The sequence below is a fragment of the Hyperolius riggenbachi genome, chromosome 1, assembly GCF_040937935.1.
Source record: "Hyperolius riggenbachi isolate aHypRig1 chromosome 1, aHypRig1.pri, whole genome shotgun sequence".
NCBI lineage: Eukaryota > Metazoa > Chordata > Amphibia > Anura > Hyperoliidae > Hyperolius > Hyperolius riggenbachi.
In genome coordinates this window covers 495,157,863-495,180,516 of record NC_090646.1, presented here as the reverse complement: position 1 = coordinate 495,180,516, position 22,654 = coordinate 495,157,863, and the positions used below count along the sequence as shown (strand labels likewise).

The following is a 22,654-nucleotide window of genomic DNA, read 5'->3' as shown; positions in this document are numbered from 1 at the left end:
ACATCTGTCTCCTATACACCTGGCTGCACATCTGTCTCCTATACACCAGCAAACATCTTGCTCCCTATATACCTGGCAAAACATCTGGCTAACTATTCCTGGCTAATACATCTGACTAACTACTCCTGGCTAATACATCTGACTAACTATACCTGGCTGCACATCTGGCTAACTATACCTGGCTGCACATCTGGCTAATACATCTGGCTATACATCTGGGTATTATACTCACCATTGGCATGCTGATCCCTCGCCGCGTACCTCTGATAGCTTCTCCAGTGCCTTCTTCCATGTCCCTTGGCGGATTTTGCTTCTCCCTTGGCGATCACATGTCCCCCTCGATCGGCGTTGATGGCACCAATGTCACACAGCATCATCAAAATCTCGCAGCAAACACTTTTTTTTTTTATTGAATTCAATACAATAACCTGTATTGAATTCAATATAAAAAAAAGAGATTGCAAAAAAAAAAATTGGTTGAAAATTATTGGAAATTAATTGAACCACTTTTTGCACGGAAATCCTGGGGAAATAGAACGCCAGGGTGGCTACGGTATTCTTGCATAGACATGCCCATAATGAGAAACTTCCAGTGTACTCAGTACCCCCCCTTCCCCGGCATTCAGCCCGTTTTCTCTACCAGTTTCACCGATAAAACACCAGCATCAACAGGACAGGGACTCCAGCTCATCTTGAGACACCAGCTAAAAATGGTGTTTCCCTTGACCGGATGCCACCTGAGCCATGCCCCACACACGGCCACATGTCCGCTGGCAGCCAACCAGAGACAGGCAAGGGCAGAGAGAGAGGCATGGACATTTGTTATGATAACCCATATATGTTTAAAGCATCTGGGAACCATCATGGCAATAAAGTAGTCAGTGCCAAAAAGTTGCATGCTGGGGGTTCTATACTATATTCCTTCTCTTCTCTTTATTTCCCTGCCTAGCTGCTTATCTGAAACACGATCCCCTGCTTACTTGTGTTTACAAGCAAGGCAGAGGTGACTCAGCGATTGGAGGAGAAAATAAAAAAGTAAAGGGCAGAAATGACATCAGCTTTTAGCCTAAACTGTGGGCAAAAGACATGGCCCCCACCAAGAACAAAAATCTCTTCATTTACTAGATAACATTCACTGAAATCAAAACGTGGACAGTACAATACATGTGTTATGTAAGTAGATCAAATATTTATCTACTTATATATGTGTTTTTTTCCCCCCCTGGCATAGTATGGCTGATCCTACTGCTTTAAATACATACTCCAAGCCTCACTTCTTCTTTATCAGTCTTCTCTCAACAAACTGAACATACTTACTCATCTCTAATTATGTCACACTACCTGCACCTTTTCCTATTTCCTCTCACCTTAGTACTTATGTTTCCTTTTTCATCATACCTGCCCTGAGCTCTTCAACCTTTCACACTCCACAGGTACTTTCCCATCCAGGACACAACCAATTAACTTGTACATGCCCTGATTATTTCAAGTCTAGACTACTGTAATAGAAAATATTGCATATATTAGCTACAACTGATGAGCTGCCCCCTCCTTAGAGCAGCACATGATTCTGAGGGGAAGTAAAAATTGACATGACACCACCTCTTCACTTCAAACGGTCCCGATTGGGGTCGGAACTTCCCATGGTAGTGGGTGGAGCTTCCTGTGGTTGGTGGGCATGGCTTCCCATGGCCAAAGGGGCCTCTTTATTGATATTTAAAAATTAGGGGTGTCTGGGCACCCAGAGCCCACCACTCAGCTGTCTTATATATATGTGTGTATATATAACTGTATATCATCTTAACACAGAGGTGTTGAAATTTATTCGCAAAGAGTCACTAGGAGTTGCAAGACCCTTAGACCTTAGGCCAGGGCCGGATTTACCATAAGGCACTGTAGGCACGTGCCTACAGCCCCCTGATAATGGAAAGGCGGCTCACTCCTCTTCCTGAGCGCCTCCCTCCTACCTTACACATGCAGAGTCCTGATGAAAGTGCAAATGAGAGGTTACTCACCCAGCCAGCGGGCCCCTCTAGCTACCTAATACTTGGGGGCACCTCTAGCTACATAATAATAAAGGTACTTCTGGCTACCTAATACTAAGGGGCACCCGTAGCTACCTATGATGGGCAAGGGAAGTAAGGGAGAAGTGACTCCTGAGCCAGCCAGCACACTTGCAGTGCGGTTCGCTGAGGGCTTGTAGGCTCATGGAGGGTGAGGTCTAGGGTGCCGTGACATCTGTGCCTATAGGCTCCCATGACGTAAATCGGGGCCTGCCGTAGGCAGTGGCGTAGCTAACAAGCCGTGAGCCCCAGTGCAAGTTTAGCATTGGGACCCCCAAAAGCATGCTATAGATAACAGTTGATACAACACACCAAAACCAATCAAGGCCAACCACAGTGTCAGGTGCAAGAAGGAGATGGGAAACTGTGTGTTAATGATCACTACTGTTCAAATCAACTATAGAAACAAATATTATCAGCACAGGACCAATAAAAAGCTAATACTGTGTTTGAGGGGTGGACCCCTTGGGCCCCTCTAGCCCAAGGGTCCCGATGCAGTTGCTACCTCTGCACTCCCTATTGCTAAGCCATTGACCTTAGGCAGTAATATTGTTTTTTTCCCTCCAAAAAACAAAAACTGTAGATTCTCTCCTTAGTGAATTTTTAAGGTTAAAGGGGAACTGAAGTAAGAGGTATACGGAGGCTGTCATATTTATTTCCTTTTAATCAATACCAGTTGCCTGGCAGCCCTGCTGATCCTCTGCTTCTAATACTATTAGCCATAGCCCCTGAACAAGCATGCAGCAGATCAGGTGTTTCAGACTTTAAAGTCAGATCTGACAAGACTAGCTGCATGCTTGTTTCTGGTGTTATTCAGATACTACTGCAGAGAAATAGACCAGCAGGGCTACCAAGCAACATGCATTGATTAAAAGGAAATAAATATGGCAGCCTCTGTATACCTCTTACTTCATTTCCCCTTTAAACAATATTGATTACTGGCTGAGTAGATTGCAATAACAAGCTGTCCAGACAGTTCAGATCTTTGTAGCAGACATGGAATCAGAATCTCCATTCCTATTGGGAAGATTTCAACTGTATTCAAAGCTTGGAACTGTAATCTACATGAAATGTATTATTCCTTATATTTCCCTGCTTCTACCAGTGACTAACACAATACAACACTTTTATATATATTTATTTAGACTCTCAATCTGTAAATGCAGACTCCCTCACTCACAGTGTTTGCAATGTTCAGAATTGTAGTGCAAAAAAGATTTGAATGGATCCCTCACCATTGATTGCAACAATTAATAAACACTGTGGTACATCAAGTATATTTATTCAAGATTTAGCACCCCAAAAAAAAAAAAGAAAAAGAATATAACCAATGATCACAAAATAGTTCCTGGACGCTTTAAACAACTCTTATGCTAGCCATACACTACTCGATGTAGCCAAAAGAAAGATCCCTTTGAGATCAGGATCTAATCGGAGAGAGATCAATCTGATCAAATCAGACACTGCAAATAGATTTTCAATAGATTTCAGCTTAAAATGTATTCAAAACCTATCAAACAACAGCATTGCACTCTTTAATACAGTGGAATGCTATAGGCCATCGATCTGCTGCTGCTCCCCATCCACCGCTGATCGATATCTTCCGCTCGGTACACCTGACCAATTCAAATTATTTTGGCTGAAAATCGATTTAGTAATGAATTGGATCAGCATGTGTGTTAAGGCATCGATTTATAGCAAATTCAATCAAATGATCAAATCTTCCAGAAATAGACGAAACATTTGTTAAGTGTATGGGCACCATTAAGTTCACATTCTCTTAGAGGTGTTATAGACTTCAGTCCATCTACCCTTTAAACATGGCCTTCTCCAGGGCATCCACTTCATTCATGTACCCCAATTTTGAGAGATAATTTGTGCACTCATAGCGTCCGCAGGTTCGAACATATTCCAAGAATTCCGGATTACCTGGAACAACGATATTATCAGCGAGGATGACAGAGCCCTTTTTTAGTAAGTTACACTCCTGTAGACATAAAAAAGGCTAATTAGACCAAAGTAAGTAGGTTATTGACTAGATCTTCTATAACACAGAAGTGACTGGAATAAACAGTTTTTAAATGATACATGTATTTGTTTACACAATGAATCATGTGAATTAACATGCTTTGGATGGACCTGATTGGAGTTGTTTTTAGCACTGATTGCTGATATATTTTTGTTTGAATTTAAAAGTGAGATGGTAACTATTTTTTTGACCTTGGTCCTCTGAGTAAGTGGAGCTGGATACCACAAAATGTGACGGGCAATGTTGGAGATATGTTACGCCCAGAATCTGAAGTTGGCCGATTCGGGCTCTGGCCAGCCAATTTGTGAAGTGGCCGACTTATGTAGTCACTAGCCAGCACACAAATAATGATTTATTTTTTGGACTTTGGCAGGCTAGAATACAAAATGTCAGAACTTGGCTGGCCAAGTCCCAAAGAAATGCTATCCTGTAGCGGGCACTGCATTCCTTCTCTCTCTCCACTCCTTCACTCTGTCTCCCCCACCCCTTCTGCTCTCTGTGTCAGCTCAGTTTTCACTTTGTCCTGTTTCCTTTCAATGTCATCACCTCTATGCTCTGTTCCTCCCCATTGTCCTCACTTGCAGCCTCTTTGGGACTACATCTCAGCAGTGATCTCCACAATCTGGCTTTGCTTGCTGCCACTCTTCAGCACTTGACCCGGTTGGATCCAGCCATTTTGCGTTCTGGCTAGCCAAAGTCTAAAAATGTAAGCTATATTCGTGTGTTCGCCACAGTAGCCGGCCACTTCACAAAATGCCTAGCCAGAACCGGAAGTGGCCTGACTTCAAGCAAGTTCTCCTAAATAAAATAGATCGTTAGGAAGGTTTGTGTACTTAAATAATTAAGCAGGCATAGCCTCCAAAAAATGCATAATAAAGCAGACATATCCTAAAAACAAAACCACAATTACCACAGGTGTAATGCATACAAAACATAACGGAGGGACAGTGGCGTAGCAATAGGGGGTGCAGAGGTTGCGACTGCATCAGGGCCCTTGGGCCAGAGGGGCCCCAAGGGGCCACTCTCAACCGCAGTATTAGCTCTTTATTTGGTCCTTTACTGGTAAGAATCACTTCTACAGATGCTTTGAATAGTAGTGATTTTTAACAAACTGTTACCCATCCTCTTCTTGCAGCTCTGTCACTGTGGTTGTCCTTGGCAGGTTTTGGTGCGCCGTATCACTTGTTATGTATAGAGTGCTTGGGGGCCCAGTGTAAAACTTGCACTGGGGCCCAGAGCTCCTTAGCTACGCCACTGCTGAGGGATGCTGCTGGCTGAAATGGGGGGGGGGGGGCAGATTGGTGGGTAGCATGACTGATGGCCAGTGGTGTCAGGTTTAGGGGTTTCAGAACTGATGGCTGAAGTGGGATGCCAGCACTGCTGCTGTGCTAGAGCGGCTCAGTGTGGGCTGATGTAAAAGGAAGAGGGCAGATGAGTGGCTGTAGTGGCACTTTGGACTATATGCAGCTGTCCATTGCTGAACTCTTGGCCGCTGTTCGCTGGTGTGTGCAGCATCCTACTCTCCTGAACAACATCTCCAGTTTTCAACTAGATAATTACTAAGTCCTAGTGTGAAGGTGGGGAATAGAAGGACTCATGTGTCAGAGATGGATGCTACACAGACCAGGCGAACTGTGGCCAAGAGTTCTTCCATGGAATCCTGGATGTGTATGTAAATCTGCATAATCCCCTGAAAGTGTCCTGTGAGGGGAAGAGAGAGGTCCTGGAACCCCAGCAGTGGTTGCAGGGCACAGAATCAAAACCATTTTCCATAATGGCACCACTGTGGCTGACAGGATAGAGCCAGGCCTGATTTTAGCCAGCCCTGTTGAATATACCCTTCACCAAATGTATTGATGAATGAAGCAGACTCCGGCACTCCAATGCAGAGGTAGTTTATTAAAGCACGGTATACAAAAGCAACGAGTTACAAGCTGCCTGTGTCAACAGCTGTTTCGCGTGTAGTCACGCCTCCTCAGGACACCAAGGCTTCACCAAATGTATATTGCACCTTACCACAAACTTTATATGAGAATGTTATACCAAAAACAGACAATTTTATTAACAGAGGCACCTGAGAGATGTGGGCATCTCCATAGGTGCCTATATTAAAATAAGTAAGTACAGTTCACCGGCATTTGGCCAAACTCCGGTGTGAAATAGCGGTGAGTGGGAGTGCTTAGTGTTAGGAATAAGTGGGGTGGTGAGTGTTAGGCATAGATAGGGGACGTTTCATGTGAGAATTAGGGTACAGAGGGCCATTGTAGAATATCCATAACTTTGGAACATTATTGAATCCTCCAAGAGGTGTTTAACTCAGTGGTGTGGCCAAGCAATGTAGCTGCCTGAGCTCTCTATAGATAGCTGCGACCTTTGCGGGTGGCTAGTGGGGAAATCGCCCTGAGCGTGTCCGGCATGCTGCAGATTCTCTGATCTCTCAGCATAACCAGTACACAATGGATGGTTTTAGTACAGCTTTGGTGTGGCACGTCTATGTAGCCGCATCGCACCTCGTGTGGTGGAAACGGGCCCTTAGATCTTGGACAGGAGGGGGCTGCATCTGCAGTAAAATCATATAAGGCAGCGCTGTCCAACTGGCGGCCCCCGGGCCGCATCCGGCCCGCCAGGCCTCCTGTTGCGGCCCGCTCCTCTCCCCGGGATGCAGGCATGGCGTGCGCTATGGGCGCCATGCCTGCTCCCTCTTGTGTGGCCTCTCCTGTGTCCCCGCTGCCACTGCCTCACAGCTCACTAGCTCAGACCTCACAGATCGCGGCGACTGAAACAAGCAGAGTGCGCGCATAACACCCGCACGGAGTACGTCACATGCGGAAGTGAAATCAGAACACCCGCGCGCTCTGCTTTTCAGTCGCCGCGATCTGTGAGGTCTGAGCTAGTGAGCTGTGAGGCAGCGGCAGCGGGGCACAGGAGAGAGGTAACGGGCGAGGCAATGGGGGAACACCTGTCACTCTCACTGGGGAGCACCTGTCACTCTCACTTGGGGGGCACCTGTCACTCTCACTGGGGGGCACCTATCACTCTCACTGGGGGAACATCTGTCACTCTCACTGGGGGGCACCTGTCACTCTCACTGGGGGAACACCTGTCACTCTCACTGGGGGAACACCTGTCACTCTCACTGGGGGGCACCTGTCACTCTCACTGGGGGAACACCTGTCACTCTCACTGGGGGGCACCTGTCACTCTCACTGTGGGAACACCTGTCACTCTCACTGGGGGAACACCTGTCACTCTCACTGGGGGAACACCTGTCACTCTCACTGGGGGGCACCCGTCACTCTCACTGGGGGAACACCTGTCACTCTCACTGGGGGGCACCTGTCACTCTCACTGTGGGAACACCTGTCACTCTCACTGGGGGGCACCTGTCACTCTCACTGGGGGAACACCTGTCACTCTCACTGGGGGGCACCTGTCACTCTCACTGGGGGACACCTGTCACTCTCACTGGGGGGCACCTGTCACTCTCACTGGGGGGCACCTGTCACTCTCACTGGGGGGCACCTGTCACTCTCACTGGGGGAACACCTGTCACTCTCACTGGGGGGTACCTGTCACTCTCACTGGGGGGCACCTGTCACTCTCACTGGGGGGTACCTGTCACTCTCACTGGGGGGCACCTGTCACTCTCACTGGGGGGCACCTGTTACTCTCACTGGGGGGCACCTGTCACTCTCACTGGGGGAAAACCTGTCACTCTCACTGGGGGGCACCTGTCACTCTCACTGGGGGGCACCTGTCACTCTCTTACTGGGGGGCACCTGTCACTCTCTTACTGGGGGGAACCTGTCACTCTCTTACTGGGGGGAACCTGTCACTCTCTTACTGGGGGGCACCTGTCACTATCTAACTTGGGGGCACCTGCCACTATCTAACTGGGGGGGCACCTGTCACTCTAATTTGGGGGGCACCTGTCACTCTAACTTGGGGGGCACCTGTCACTATCTAACTGGGGGGGGCACCTGTCACTCTAATTTGGGGGGCACCTGTCACTCTAACTTGGGGGGCACCTGTCACTATCTAACTGGGGGGGCACCTGTCACTCTATCTTGGGGGGCACCTGTCACTCTCTAACTTGGGGGGCACCTGTCACTCTCTAACTTGGGGGCACCTGTCACTCTCTTACTGGGGGGCACCTGTCACTCTCTTACTGGGGGGCACCTGTCACTCTCTTACTGGGGGGCACCTGTCACTCTCTAACTGGGGGGACACCTGTCACTTACTGGGGGGGGGCACCTGTCACTATCTTCTGCCTATTTATGTGAAATGCTCTCTATTTATGTGCCTCATGACTGCTGAATTTGTTGTGTTGGGGGCCTCATGATTGCTGAATTTGTCTTGTTGGGGGCCTCATGATTTGTGGGGGGGCATCACGATTGCTGAATTTGTCTTGTTGGGGGCCTCAAGATTGCTGATTTTGTCTTGTTGGGGGCCTCAAGATTGCTGATTTTGTCTTGTTGGGGGCCTCATGATTGCTGAATTTGTCTTGTTGGGGGCCTCATGATTGCTGAATTTGTCTTGTTGGGGGCCTCATGATTGCTGAATTTGTCTTGTTGGGGGTCACATGATTGCAAACTGCGAGACTATGGAAAAGCTGAATCATCATCATGAGACAATAGCATTAAACCTTGGATTTTCCATAATGTTCATGTATGAGTTGAAAAGTTTGTATGTAGTTTAAATTGCTGTTGCCACTTAGCGATAGATAAGTGACTTTTGGGTTGCAGTTTGGGCACTCGGCCTCCAAAAGGTTCGCCACCACTGTCCTAATCTAATGTCCCACATTGCTAAGTTCATGTAAATTTGTCTCCACCCGTGGCCACATCTACATTCTGGTCCATGGCCACAGCCATTTTTCGGCGCGGTGCGCCGCTCTACTTGCAGCGGGACCCCCATGGTTTTTGGCGCACCGTGTACGCCACGCAACTTCACCAAAATCTTAAATTGCATTTTGTGGAAAGTGCTGCCAATCTAATTGTCCTTTAATTGCATTTTTTTCTGGGGGGGGTGGGGGTTGCGGCTTTAGCAAGAGCCTTCGGCCCTCCGCCATGGGGTCTGAAAAAAAAATGGCCCTCCATGCCCGTGAAGTTGGACAGCACTGATATAAGGTGTTTAACAAACATTGTAAAAAAGTCATCAGACTTGCAGAACTGGAAGCCTAAAAAGAAGTGGCTAGTGATATAAAGTTAAATCCCAAAAAGTTTTACAAATGTATAAATGAAAAAATGAAGAAGGCTGAGAATATTGAGAATATAGGGCTCTTAAAAAAAATCAGTCAGGGAACTTAATTATAGAAGACCAAGCTTAAGCTGAAATTTTATTGCATGCTTTCCATCTCTCTTTACCAAGATGATGCCCTTGTTCCATAATATCACTCTGTGTTGTTTCCACTCTATCTCATTCACCGTGAATTGCCTAACAGTGCTGCTCAAATCTGGATCCAGGAGATACCCGGATAGTTGCTATCCGGATATCTCCCAGTAAACCTGTGCGGGGTGCGCCAATCTTACCTGTCTGACGTCTTCTTCGTCCGCCACGCGCTTCATGTGATTACAAACACTTCCTCCTTCAACCCGGAAGGAGGAAGTGTTTGTAATCACGTGACCGCCGCTTGGACCGCATCATGGGAGGCGCCAAGGGACGGACTGCAGAAGACGTCAGACAGGTAAGGTTGACCCCCCCGCCCACCCCGCACAGGTAACTGGGAGATATCCGGATAGAACTATCCGGATGTCTCCTGGATCCAGATTTGAGCAGCCCTGTTGCCTAACTAAGGAAGGTGTGATGGCACACTCATCTAAAATCAAGATATATAGGGCACCTGGCCCAGATGTGTGTAAACTGTTTGAAGATATTCTAAGGAGGTATTCTACTGTTTGAAGGTATTCTAAGAGATGCTATTCAAGACTTTACAGGTACGTTTCTGGGTGATCCAGAGGCTTCTCTCGTCTTCCTCCACTGGGTCGTATCAGCACTGCTTCCCCTGAAAGACGTCAACAAGCCCCTGTCGATGGCTCGCCCATGTGCAGTAGCACAGACCCGATCGAGCTCAGCTTTTTCTGCCGAAGCTTGAGTGGGTCCGTACTTTGTTCATGCACAAGCCATTCAAACGGGTCCATGCTACTACACAGGCATAGTCAGGCCGTGTGCCCAGGAGCTTCGGGGGTCTCAGTGCTGGAAAAGCCTCACAGAGGAAGCCTCTGGGTCTACCTCTCCTGAGGTGAGTATGTTATTTTTGCATTTAAAAACCCACAGGTTTACTTTACTGTAAACCACAATGAGGAAAACAATGTATACTTTTCTTTAGAAAATATGAGAATGTACTGGATTCACATTACCTCCAGAAGTTTTGTATCCGGTGCATACTTGTCCTTCCAATGATCTATAAATATAAAATCCAGAGTGTCCACTTTATATTTCTTCTTCAGTTGAGGAATGATATCATGTGTGTCGCCTTCTAATATTTGTACCTGAAAAGCAGTTGAAAGGATTACTAGCAAAGTAATATAAGCTTATTGTCTACTGCTTGATATGGATGAGAGGATTGTCAGTTTATTTGCTAAAATTAATACAAAATGAGAAAAATTTTGTGAAAACCCAGTTACTGAAAAAATTATTTGAAGCAAATGGTGGGAAAAAAAAGGTAAATTAGAGTGAGGGGGGGGTTCTCAATTGGTCCATGGAGATTTTTTTTTTCTTTTTAAAATTCATATAACTGTGGGCAATTGAAATTGCACGCGGACTGCAATATTAGGCTGTAAGCTGGACAATGTTTTTGTCGCATGCAGGAAATGCAGTAAAAGTGAACCAGCACATTGATTAACAAATCTGGTGCGATTCTGTATGCGGAGTAACCACGTGTGATTACCACATGTGAGAACCCTGCCTGACTGAATGATTTTTAAGCTGGATTCACAGGAGTGTGTTGCATAACTCATGCATTATAATGTGAACTGCAATGGAGACTGGATATAGACGTTAATTCAAAGCCTGCATGCAGCGAGTTCGAATAATGTGATGATTTACAATGCAGAGATGTGAACAGGCCCATAGAATTGTATGGACAGTGATTTGACATGCAAAATTATTCTGCAAAACTATTGATGCATTATCAACTAGCCCTTAGGCCAGTTTTACACTGGGGATCGGCGGGAGCGGTGCCTAGGGCCGCACCGCTAAAACAGGCCTTTGGGGATTACTACGTTAGTACGCGGTAATCCCCGTCTGGCAGCTGGCCAAGCAGGAAGTGACGCTCAATATACTCTACTGTGCATACGCGACGCATAAAACTTGTGGTGGGTTTACACACATTTGCATTGCCATAGACTTAGATGATTTCCAGTCCGCTGTACATCCCAGGAGAACTGCACGGTAACGTAAAGTTTTTCTAGTGTCGGGGATGCGGCGAAAACATCACTTCCATCGCAACGCTCCGTACTGCATCGGTATGAAAGTCCCCATAGACTTTCATTTACCTGTGGTGGGGTGCGGAAAAAACACAGCACCGCTCTAGTGTGAAAGGGATGAAAAGGGCTTAAAATTGTCATGGGAAAAGGGAACCAGATGAATTCACGTTCAGCTTATTTATGGAGGAAGGTGGGATTTTGGGAATAGTTTATATGCTGAACAGCGTACTCTCTCTATAGTGACAAAGGGATGAAATTAAAGCTTTCTGGTAATTTTAGATTATTATAAGGGCACATGTAATAACAGTGAAGAGTACAGCACTGCAATATAATATATCATCATTTTTTACAGAAAAGTTGAGAACCACTTAAATGAAGCACACAATCTAAAAGACTTAAGTAAAATAAATACCTTTTCTTTAAGTCCAGCAAACTCGATAATCTGTTTAGCTACAGCAGCATGTGCGGGGTTAAACTCTATAGTAAAGAAACTTGCTTTCGGCTTTAAGAGGCGTGCTATCCGGACAGCTGAGTAACCACAGTATGTGCCCAATTCCAGCACTACATTCGGATTGGTCTCCTTGACTATACTATCCAGGATTAAGCCTATATAGGAAAAAATAAACATGGAATAATATAAACAAGCTGAAGCTGTGTTATATTTAAAGCAGTTTGACTCAAGAGAATATAATGAATTTTATTGTTTTACTACAATTAATTTTATTTGATTAAAGTGTGACCCACACTTGTCCATTCAGAAAAGCATCAGTTTTCTGCTATTTGCGTTTTTCATTGGCGTTTTTATCGTTTTTTTCTTAGATTTCCATTTGTATTTATCATAAATATTACTATTAATAAAGTGGAAAAATTCATTTTCAAATTATTATTTTTTATTTTCCAAAACACATGGAAAACTCATGCCTTTTTTATTTAATTCAGAAAATGTCCAACAATCATAAATTAATAATGCAATGGAACCATTTCGGGCCTCCACTAGAGACCATTTCGGGCCTCCACAAGCCCTTTCTCAAGCACAAAATATATACAGTCAATACAATTGGAATGGGAAAAAAATCACTGTTCCTAGATGGAAGAGATGGCCATCCAGAAAGTGTCCAAAAAGCTGTGTCAGTCCCAAAGCGAGCAGACACTGCACCTCAGCTGCATGGGTGACATTTGTACTTGACAAAGGGCTAATGGAACATTATATTTGCACATCTATTGTTGGAGCATTATACCTTCACTATTGTTGGAACATTATATCTGCACATCAAGTTGCTTGGTTGATCAATCCAGTCTTAGTATTAGATTTCTGTCCATTAGTGGTCCCACTCCCAATCAATCATTTCAGATCGTTCAAATGAATAATCGATCGTAAGATGTTAATTTGAAAGCACAGGATGTTAACAATATGTCTGCTTCCATGAAAGCTGGAAGTAGAAAACTGCAGATTTATTGTTGGATTTGTATCAGCTGTAACATAGAAAGGTATTTTGGACCATTCCTCTTTACAAAACATCTCTAGTTCATTCAGGTTTGATGGCTTCCGAGCATGGACAGCTCTCTTTAACTCACAGCATAGATTTTCAATTATATTCAGGTCTGGGGACTGAGATTGCCATTTCAGAACGTTGTACTTGTTCCTCTGCATGAATGCCTTAGTGGATTTTGAGCAGTGTTTAGGGTCGATGTCTTGTTGAAAGATCCAGCCCCGGCGCAGCTTCAGCTTTTTCACTGATTCCTGGACATTGGTCTCCAGAATCTAATGATACTAAGTGTAATCCATGCGTACCTCAACTTTGACAAGATTCCCAGTCCCTGTACTGGTCACACAGCCCCTCAGCATGATGGAACCACCACCATGTATTACTGTAGGTAGCAGGTGTTTTTCTTGGAATGCTGTGTTCTTTTTCCTCTATGCATTACGCCCCTTGTTATGCCCAAATACTCCAAATACTCTGTGCTTTAGCATACCTCAAGCGGCTCTGTTTGTGCTGTGGGCTTCCTCTGCATCACTCTCGCATACAGCATCTCCTTGTGTAAAGTGCACCGAATGGTTGAACGATGCAAAGTGACTCTATCTGCAGCAAGATGATGTTGTAGGTCTTTGGTACTGGTCTGTGGGTTGACTTTGACTGTTCTTACCATTTGTTGCTTCTGTCTATTCGAGATTTTTCTTGTTCTGCCACTTTGAGCCTTAACTTGAACTGAGCCTGTGGTCTTCCATTTGCTCAATATGTTCCTAACTGTGGAAACAGACAGCTGAAATCTCTGAGACAGCGTTCTGTATCCTTCCCCTAAACCATCATGGTGAACAATCTTTGTCTTCAGGTCATTGGAGAGTTGTTTTGAGACCCCCATTATGCTACTCTTTAGAGAAAATTACAAGAGGAGGGAGACTTACAATTGACCCCTTTAAATACTCTTTCTCATAATTGGATTAACCTGTGTATGAAGGTCAGGGTCACTGAGCTTACCAAGCCAAATTGAGTTCCAATAAGTAGTTCTACAGGTTTTCGAATCAATAAAATTACACCTGCCTAATTTTATTTAAACAATTATTACACACTTTCTGTAAATCCAATAAACTCCATTTCACTTCTCAAATATCACTGTGTATGTCTCCTATATGAAGTATTTAACTGACATTTTTTATCGTAACAGACAACAATTTATACAGGAAAATCAGGACGATTAACAAGGTTGCCCAAACTTTCGCATCCCACTGTATCTTTTAGAACAGAGAGGTTCTAAGTTAAGATCCAGGGGCGTAACAATAGGGGAAGCAGCCCCTGCACCCATGGGGGAGGGGGGGCGCTCAGGGCTGTTTTGGGGGCGGGAGGGGTCGCAGCATGAGGGGAGAGATTTGCACATCGGCGGGTAGGGGGGACATTCCCCCCTCCCCTCGGGCTCCCCCCTCTGCGCTCCCCTCCTGCATCTATTACTGGCAGCAGCGGCAGCTGCTCTACACACCTCCATTCATCGCCAGAGGTTTCCGATCTGTAAGGGCTTAACGCTACTTCCTGTTAAAACAGGAAGTTATGTGAAGCCCTTACAGATCGGAACCTCCGTCGGTAAATGGAGGAATGTAGAACTGCCGCTGCCCGTTGCCAGTTATAGATGCAGGAGGGGAGCGCAGAGGGGAGAGCCCGAGATGAGAGAGGTCCCCCCCCTGCCGATGTGCAAAGCTCTCCCCTCATGCTGCACCCCCTCCTGCCTTCCAAAAATGGCCCTGAGTGGGCCCCGGGGGGTTTGGCACTCAAATTTTGCAGTGGGGCCCGTTGTCTTCTAGTTACGCCCCTGTTCAGGTCTGCTTTAAAAAAAAGGAAAAAGTAAGACTAAAATTAGGTATGGTAGCTATTGGACCTCCTGTAACCGTATTAGAACAAAGATTCATCAGTTGCATTATTACCTTTATCATCTCCTACATTCATGGCCCATTCCTTCTCCCTGCAGTATTTATCTATATGATCCAGCACACTCTGAGGGTCTCCTCGTATTGCATTCTGCTGCACATGCTCCAGTATCCTCTGCTCTCTGCTTCCAGTCATCAGTGCTGCAAAGCTTCAGTTCAGCTGTAATGCCTAGAGACAGAACACAGAGATCATTGAGTACATTGCTAGTTCATATCACATAGTGTTGCACCTGTGTGGCTGCAAAAGTACAACCAAGACATATCTTGGAATAAATGTATATTACGGAAAAACTATAGTATACTTTCAGTAAGTGCATATTATGAAATGCTGATACTAATCTTAATCACTTTGCATCCTACTTACAGCATATTTACACACAACGTGATATATGTGAAAGAAGCCCAAATTAATGGGATCGCAAACGCATCTAGGGCAATCGTGATGCCATGCAGTGCTGTGCGTTACAATGGCCACGGACGTTGCATGCAGAGTGAAAATGGAAACAAGGCCAATGGTACATTTTAGTACGTAGTAGGTATGTCTCCATATCCTATGTAATAAAACCCTAACTGTCCCTGCTTCATCCTCCTGTCCCTGTCCCGTGTGTTTTGGCTACTGTGCATGTGTAGCCATTGGGACAGGAGAAGGACGGGGCCAGGGGGTGTGGGTGGAGGGCAGCGGGCGGTTGCGTGCTGTTGCCCACATGCACGCGGCGGGATGTGCGCTTGGCGGTGGTGGTGAGAAAGACCTAGAGCCCGTTTTTAAATGGGCTTAGGTCTACTAGTATATTATAAAGTAAACCTAAACCGTCCAAAAGAGGATCAGGGGACCAGAGGATCGTTGAGGACCGGCACAGGACAGCTGGTGGAAGCCCCAGGTAAGTGAAACTCTTTTTCTTAACGGTTTAGGTTCACTTTCAGTGTTAGTTTTTCGTCATAGCGGTTCATTAAGGTGACCTTAAATGCTTTCATTTCAAACCAAATTCAACCAATCAGTAAAATTGATTACTAAAATGATAACTTTTATTTCAAATCCTACCTCTAAGATCAATGCAATTTTGAATGGAATTGTATGCTACTCCGCATCAATAAAATTTTGCTACCCTAGTAAACAACCTCAGTGTAGTTAGATAAATTAGAAATAGTGCGCTCCTCCCTCCTTATCAATCTGGTAAATTTCTTATTCCCAACCTCTACACCTTATGTATTTCTGGGGCGCTACAATGAATTGAGGGGTGTATACCCTCTTTTAGACAAAATTATATTAAAGATTATGTGCGCTCAACAGATCTCTTTCAGGGTGCTAGATGCCCCACACAGGGTCCCAGTATTCCAGAGTTAGGACCTATACCCCATAAACAAGAATCCCAGGTATTTCAGCATCCCCTACACCAAAATCCTAGTTCTCACAAACAGACAGAACACCAGCATCACAAATAATTCAAGTCCTTGTGCATAAGTCCTAATAACAGAGCTTGTATCCGGCCAGATCAGAAAGGAATCTTCAGTAACAGCATTCCCAAAAGGAAAAAACCAATATGCTCACCAGATTTCAGTGCCAATTACAACAGTTGGCATACAGTGCATGTGGCCCAGCCAGTATACCTTCTCCAGCCTCCTGTAATCTTCAGTGGTGTCCCATGCGTACATGTAAAAAGATAAGCTTGTATAGTGCAGTATGCTAGTTATCTTTGAATAACACCCAGTGTTCACCGCACTCACTATCACCGCTTGTGACCCACCGCCTTATGCTCCTCCGCATGCACTTTATGCACACCAGCCTCTTACCAGCAAATGTGGCTGACCACACAGGACCAGCAATCACGCTTTCTTAGGCCAGTGTTCTCCAGACACTTCTCCTCCACTCTGCCAGCACCTTAAACTCAAACAGAACGCTTCTATGGTGCAACACCGTTTATTTCAATAAAACACGCTTTAAAATCACACTTACAGGATCCAAAGTAAAAATGCGCATATCACATAAAACCGACTCGAGTTCCAACGTCTCCTTCCGTGATGAGGCTCCGCCCTACTAGTTTCGTCAGGTATGACTCATCACCTCAGTGTAGTACAGATCTGATCAAAATTTTCCAAAGTATCTCATCACATTTTCAATCGACCACATCCAAGTTATTCTGAAGCTATTGGTTAATCTTAATTACAACAGAAGATTTCAGGCAGATTTAAGCTAAGTTCACACTGTGTGTTATTACTATTACTATTCACTGAACCGTGTTAAAAAGAACCTAAGCCAACATTATTTTGTAAAAAAAAAATACCATCACCGCCGCTCCCTGCTGCTCCTGAAGGCTTAAATGGCTTAGTTTCACTTTCAGGCATCAGGGGTCATGTCCCTGCATACAGAGCTCTGTATGGGCGGGTGATAGGCGGCAAAGGGGTAGGATACAACACTGAAGGGCCATTAAGAGGAGGGGGGCGTTTCTAAAGCCCAAAGTGCGCAATTTGCAGGAGTGCCTCTCCTACAAGGAACACCCCTTCCTCTCGAGATTGCCGACAAGCTACACGTCGGCAATATCAGACGGTCGCAGCATGGAGCGGGTGGGGTGGCTGAACATCGCGGAGGGGACAAAGAGGCACGGCATAGAGCAGGGAACATGCCTCTGTATCTCATATGTCCCCCTTGAATTCACCTCGGGTACAGTTTAAGCAGAATAACATGCGTATAGTCTTACTGTAGGATGAGCAGCACAATACATTATATGCCATGCATTACACACTTTACTTATGGTGAGTAAGACTTCTCTTCATGCTATGGAAAATAATATGCAACATGCACATTATCGCACATGTTATCCAGAGATGCTTTACAAAGCAGCGCTCATACAACTGTTTTGGCACCAACATAAAGGCGGCAGTGCATATAGTGTGAACACAGCTTAGTCAATTGTTTGAATCTGCTGAAAGCCAATCATTTATGGGCCTGTTTTACATGGGAAGCTGAACTGCACACTTGTGGGGAAGTTCAGTCTTTCCATCTGCCAGCCACCCAGCACCAACTGCAAATTAGTGGCCTGAACTACCACCTTCATCTTCAGACAAAAGTAAGTACTGTCTCTTTTTTGTTGTTGTGGTTTTTTTTTTAGATCAGAAGCTCCTTGACCCAACAGGATTTCGCTGGTAAACTTATTTAGGGTAACAGACACAACTGATCAGCTGAAAATTCCAGTAATGCAAAAAATAAGCAAAAAAAAGTACAAAAACCAACAAAACAAACAAAAAAAAAGAGAGAAAGTTAAACCCAACAATTCATCAAGGTAAGCGTTCCAATAGGAGGAAGGCAAAGAGAGTGTGAAGAGAGAAGGAAAGAAGGCAAACCTACATTTAAAGGGAAAAAAAAGAAGCAAACGAGCAGAGAGAAAAAAGGAGAAACAAAGGAGGAAAAATACAAGTATTTTAGGTCATTTCGACCTAGGAATCAATCACATGTCCATCCATGTTTTTTAAGAAAACTAAGAATTTGCCCCGTTTGAATCTAAATTAAGTTCAGTTAGTTTTTGCGGATTAGCACATATTTAGAGCTTCTAGAAAGCAAAAATAATGATTGAATTACCTCTTCTTATTTAGCGAAACTTTGCTGATCCAGTTTTTCAGGATGTTACTCCTAACTCCCATAAGGATCAGGTCGACCATAGGAGGGATTATATTTTATTGTAGGGATTGCAACTCTCATCTCCCTCTGGACTGATGGCCAAGACAACCAGACTGGGAGTATGAGGGGGGAAAAAACGGTATGTGGGCACAGCATCAAGTGGCCCCTTTGTTCCTGACCCCTCCCCTAGATAGTATTGTATTCCAGAGCTGGATCCCCCAGGTCTCCCCCGAGGTGAATAGTGGTCCCCAGGGGCTCCTAGAAAGTACTCGCAGTGGGGCAAACACACCTGTCTGTCCAGTATGCTCCTTGTTCAGTCTCTGTCCTTCTGTTTTCATCCTAATGGGTGACTCTACTTTATGACCTGGCAGCATGTACGTAACTTGCTGCTGGGTTACAGAGAAGAGGCGCGAGTGATGGAAGGACACTTAGGGGGGTGGGCCTGTCAGCTGACACTGAGGGGCCCTGGGCAATCGCCCAGTTCGCCTCTATGGAAGTGCTAGCCCAGAGGCAAGTATCATTAAAAATATCATGCCACTAAACACCATGTAATTAAAAAACATTGTGCATCTTCATCAGGTTCTGCTTCGGTATAGGTCAGGCCCTAAGTAGTTGTATGGTTAGCAGCTACCTAATTCGAGGACAAGTCCCATGATCCTCAGCTGCCCAGTGGTGAGGCCTGAGGCACGCTCTAAAAAATTAAACAGTAAACAGACAACTAACAATAAAACATGATCAGTGAGCAAACCCACCAGAGATGTCCTTCATTGGGCCCCCACAGGACCCAGACCACACTAATATTAGTACCATCCTATTGGCCACCTGGAGGGAACTAGGTACCGATGAGTCATAACTTTACATGCAGATTTAACAGAATGTAGATTACTTACACATCTAGATATCTTGTTACAACATGCAACCCATTTGTCCCAGTCCTTTCCCTATCCTCCGTGTCCCATATTGCTCCTCCACTTGCTCAAGATCAGCTGAGGGTACATCATACTTTCTCATACTTTGGACCATTCCCATAATGATCTGCTACTCAAAAAATCCTGGATTCTAATGAGGTTTGTTTGAGACCGCCAGGAGGATGAGGCTGGGTTCTTGAATCCTGGGGAAAAGAGTGGGTTGTTTGTATAGAGGTCAAGGGGAGAATGACACAAGAGTGTCTGACTAAATCCCTCAGCCCCTATATTGTGAGATCCTGTAGGACAGGAGTGCCCAAACTTTTTCGGTTCGCGAGCTACTTTAAAAATTGCAGAGCCCAGGAGATCTACTCCCCCCCCCCCCCCCCCAACACCCACACAGGCCCATATGCAATTCATTTTTTCACCTGACTTATCTCCTGGGAGATGATTTTCATCAGCTCTTTAAACTAAATTTTCAGCATTTTACATTTGAAAAAGTACCCAAAAGTTGATGAAAAAGTACTGTCAATTTTATTTTGAGCATTTTCTTGCTTGCTGGTGACTTAAAATGCATCTTATGACAAGTTGTGAAAATATCACCTAGGAGAAAAGTCAGGAGAAATAGTGAATTGCATATGGCCCCTAGTGTCTCGACTCTCCGTGTGGGGGGGGGGGGACTCTGTAATGTCTCATCACAGGCAGCCTAGAGGGGAGGAGACGCTGTCTCGCAGCCTGGAGGGGAGCAGTTGCTGTATACTCGTTTGCTCCTCTTTCCATTTCAGCCACGCCTCCCCTTCAGCTGCGCCTCCCCTCTCCTCACTAATACTGCTATGGCAGCAAAATCTGACAGCTGTGGCTGCACGGCTTCAGAATGTGACAAGGCGTGGCTGGCCGCGATCTACTCTGCAGGTGGTCGCGATCTACCAGTAGATAGCCATCGACCTGTTGGGCAGCCCTGCTGTAGGAAGTGGGGCAAACAGACTTACTATTAATAAAAAAGCTTATATATGTAGCCTGTATATGTTGAATGGGGAGTCCTCTCTTTTGTATGATGATTGATGAACATTGTTTTTATCCTTTGCAAAATAGCAAAACAAACATTTCTAATAACGTACCCTTGGTAGAGCCTAAATCCTCAGGCCCGGTTCACATTAGCGGTTGTTTGCCAAACGGACCGGATGACCTGACCGGATCCGGACCGGATCCGGATCGGAACCGTACGGTTCTGATCCGGATCCGATCCGGATCCGGTCAGGTTGCATCAGGTGGTAATCAGGATGCGATCCGGATCCGTTTGGCAAAGTCACGTAAAAAAAAAAAAAAATGTTGGGGTCTGGGAGGTCAGCAGAAGGGGGACCTGTGGAATCAGGCCCTCTGCTGTTTAGCACTCACCTCCACCTGCGACATGCTGCCAACATCTCCGGATCCGGATCCAGCTGTGCTGCTCCACTCCAAAATGCTTGCCCACGTGTCCCCAGCCAATATCGCCGCAACAATCCGCATAGGAAGTGGGGTAGAACATCCGGATTTCTCAGCCAGTGTGTTGTGCGGCCTCCGGTTCCCATTGGTTTGTATTGGCCGGATGGTGCAGTCCGGCTCCGCCCCGGATACGGCTGCCGGAGGGGCCGGATGAAAAAATAGCGCATGTTGGAACGGAGGCCGGAGTCCGGATCCGGCCCGGATCCGGTCCGGCTCCGGTTCTGCAGAACGGACCCATGTGAACGGACGCATAGGCTTTAATTGCTATGCCGTGCGTCCGTTCCGTCCGTTCTGCAGGCGGTGCGGCTCCGGCACGGCGATTCCGGAGGGCCACCGCAAGTGTGAACCGGGCCTCAACAGGAGAAAAAAATATTTAAGACTTCACTGATCTCCACATTCACAATTATATTTTCATAATGATTTTTTTTCTATAGTTCTATGGACCAGTTTAAGCAAACATACAGTAATACACATATTGCAAAATAATGCATATAGTGCTATTCTCTTGAGAACCTTGATACTTACTTCTGAAATCCTCTTTCATAATTGTAGCTCAGTGATATTACTGCATTGATTCACTCAAATATGAACTAGCAAGTCTGTGCCTGCTGGCATAACATGTTTTCGCAAGAGTAACATATTTGCAAGTGTGACTGTGACATACGAGCGCTTGTTTCAGGTTCAGCTGTGTTTGCTGAATAGCCAGGAAAGTCGCTGAAATACAGATATATTATACAGTACGAGCTCAGATAATAATGTTAACATTTGTATGCATTTTCTCCTGTCGGACTCAAGACACTTGAGAGATGCAGCCACAATGGAGGGTTTGTGAGTCTTGCCCAAGGACTCCTTGCTGAATAGGTAACTGGCTGCAGCCAGGATTTGAATCCTAGTCTCCAGGTTTAAACATGGGGTCTTTAACCAGAATGCTGTCCATCCCCCCAGATACAGTTAGATTATATTGCTCTCATTTACTCCACCTCTTCGCCTCTGATCATAATTCTGTATATCTTTTAGTGCTCTAATACATTTTTGTTTGATAAGAAAAGCTTTTTTTATAAGTCAGTTATTGCTTTGAAACGGTTATGTCTCTTCACATGCTGCTGTTCTTGTACCTGAGCTGTTACACAGCTGCATGTTAATGATGTGTTTCAAATGAAAAAGTAAAAAGATTTACTCACTGTGCAGATGTGTGTGAACTCTTCGGGTCTCAGTCAGTAAGTAAATCTAATATCAAATCACTGGGGTTTTTTTTCTGTTCCTTTTTCTTTCTTTCTTTTTTTTTTTTTTTTCTTGTTTTGAATTGGCCAATGCTTTTCAAGAGCGGATTAAGTAACCCAACTCATTATATATTCCTGGCAGAGACTACAGATATGTGCGCCCCCAGGGACTCTCTACATGGGGAGCAGGATTTAGAAGCAAATAGGTGTGAAGCACAATATGTTACAGTCATTCTATTTTAAGGTTTCCATTAATGATACAATCCACTGCACGATTGATCGTTTTCATCACCATGATTGTAAATGATTGGTCTTGCCTATTAATGGCCAAACATCCAATAACCAATTTGATTAGAATGAAGGGATCGATCCAAAAAAACAGATGGATCCCATCAATCTGATTTGTTTGGTTAGCAGGTTTTCAACCATTAATGGAAATAACCAATTGTTCCTTTGTGCACAACATGCCTCTGTTTTTATTTTTTATTAGACATTTATTTTGAACA

General features: G+C 45.1%; 1 protein-coding gene across 1 annotated transcript; it reads right to left on the bottom strand.

Moving 5' to 3' along the window:
- Window positions 1-3,329: 3,329 nt before the first annotated feature.
- On the bottom strand, window positions 3,330-22,175 carry LOC137523097 (catechol O-methyltransferase-like). Its single transcript, XM_068243316.1, has 5 exons — window positions 22,110-22,175; window positions 14,929-15,100; window positions 11,929-12,122; window positions 10,449-10,580; window positions 3,330-4,050 (listed from the first exon to the last, which is right to left on the bottom strand). The coding sequence occupies exons 2-5, from the start codon at window positions 15,065-15,067 to the stop codon at window positions 3,871-3,873; spliced, it is 645 nt and encodes a 214-aa protein (XP_068099417.1). The 5' UTR covers window positions 15,068-15,100; window positions 22,110-22,175; the 3' UTR covers window positions 3,330-3,870.
- Between the last annotated feature and the right edge of the window lie 479 nt (window positions 22,176-22,654).

Excerpts from the sequence above, each read along its gene's own strand:
- LOC137523097 (XM_068243316.1), bottom strand. The coding sequence starts at position 15,067 with ATGACTGGAAGCAGAGAGCAGAGGATACTGGAGCATGTGCAGCAGAAT. Across the intron at positions 12,123-14,928 it reads GAATGTAGGAGATGATAAAG|GCTTAATCCTGGATAGTATA; the intron begins GTAATAATGCAA and ends TTTCCTATATAG. Across the intron at positions 4,051-10,448 it reads CGGATACAAAACTTCTGGAG|GAGTGTAACTTACTAAAAAA; the intron begins GTAATGTGAATC and ends TTATGTCTACAG.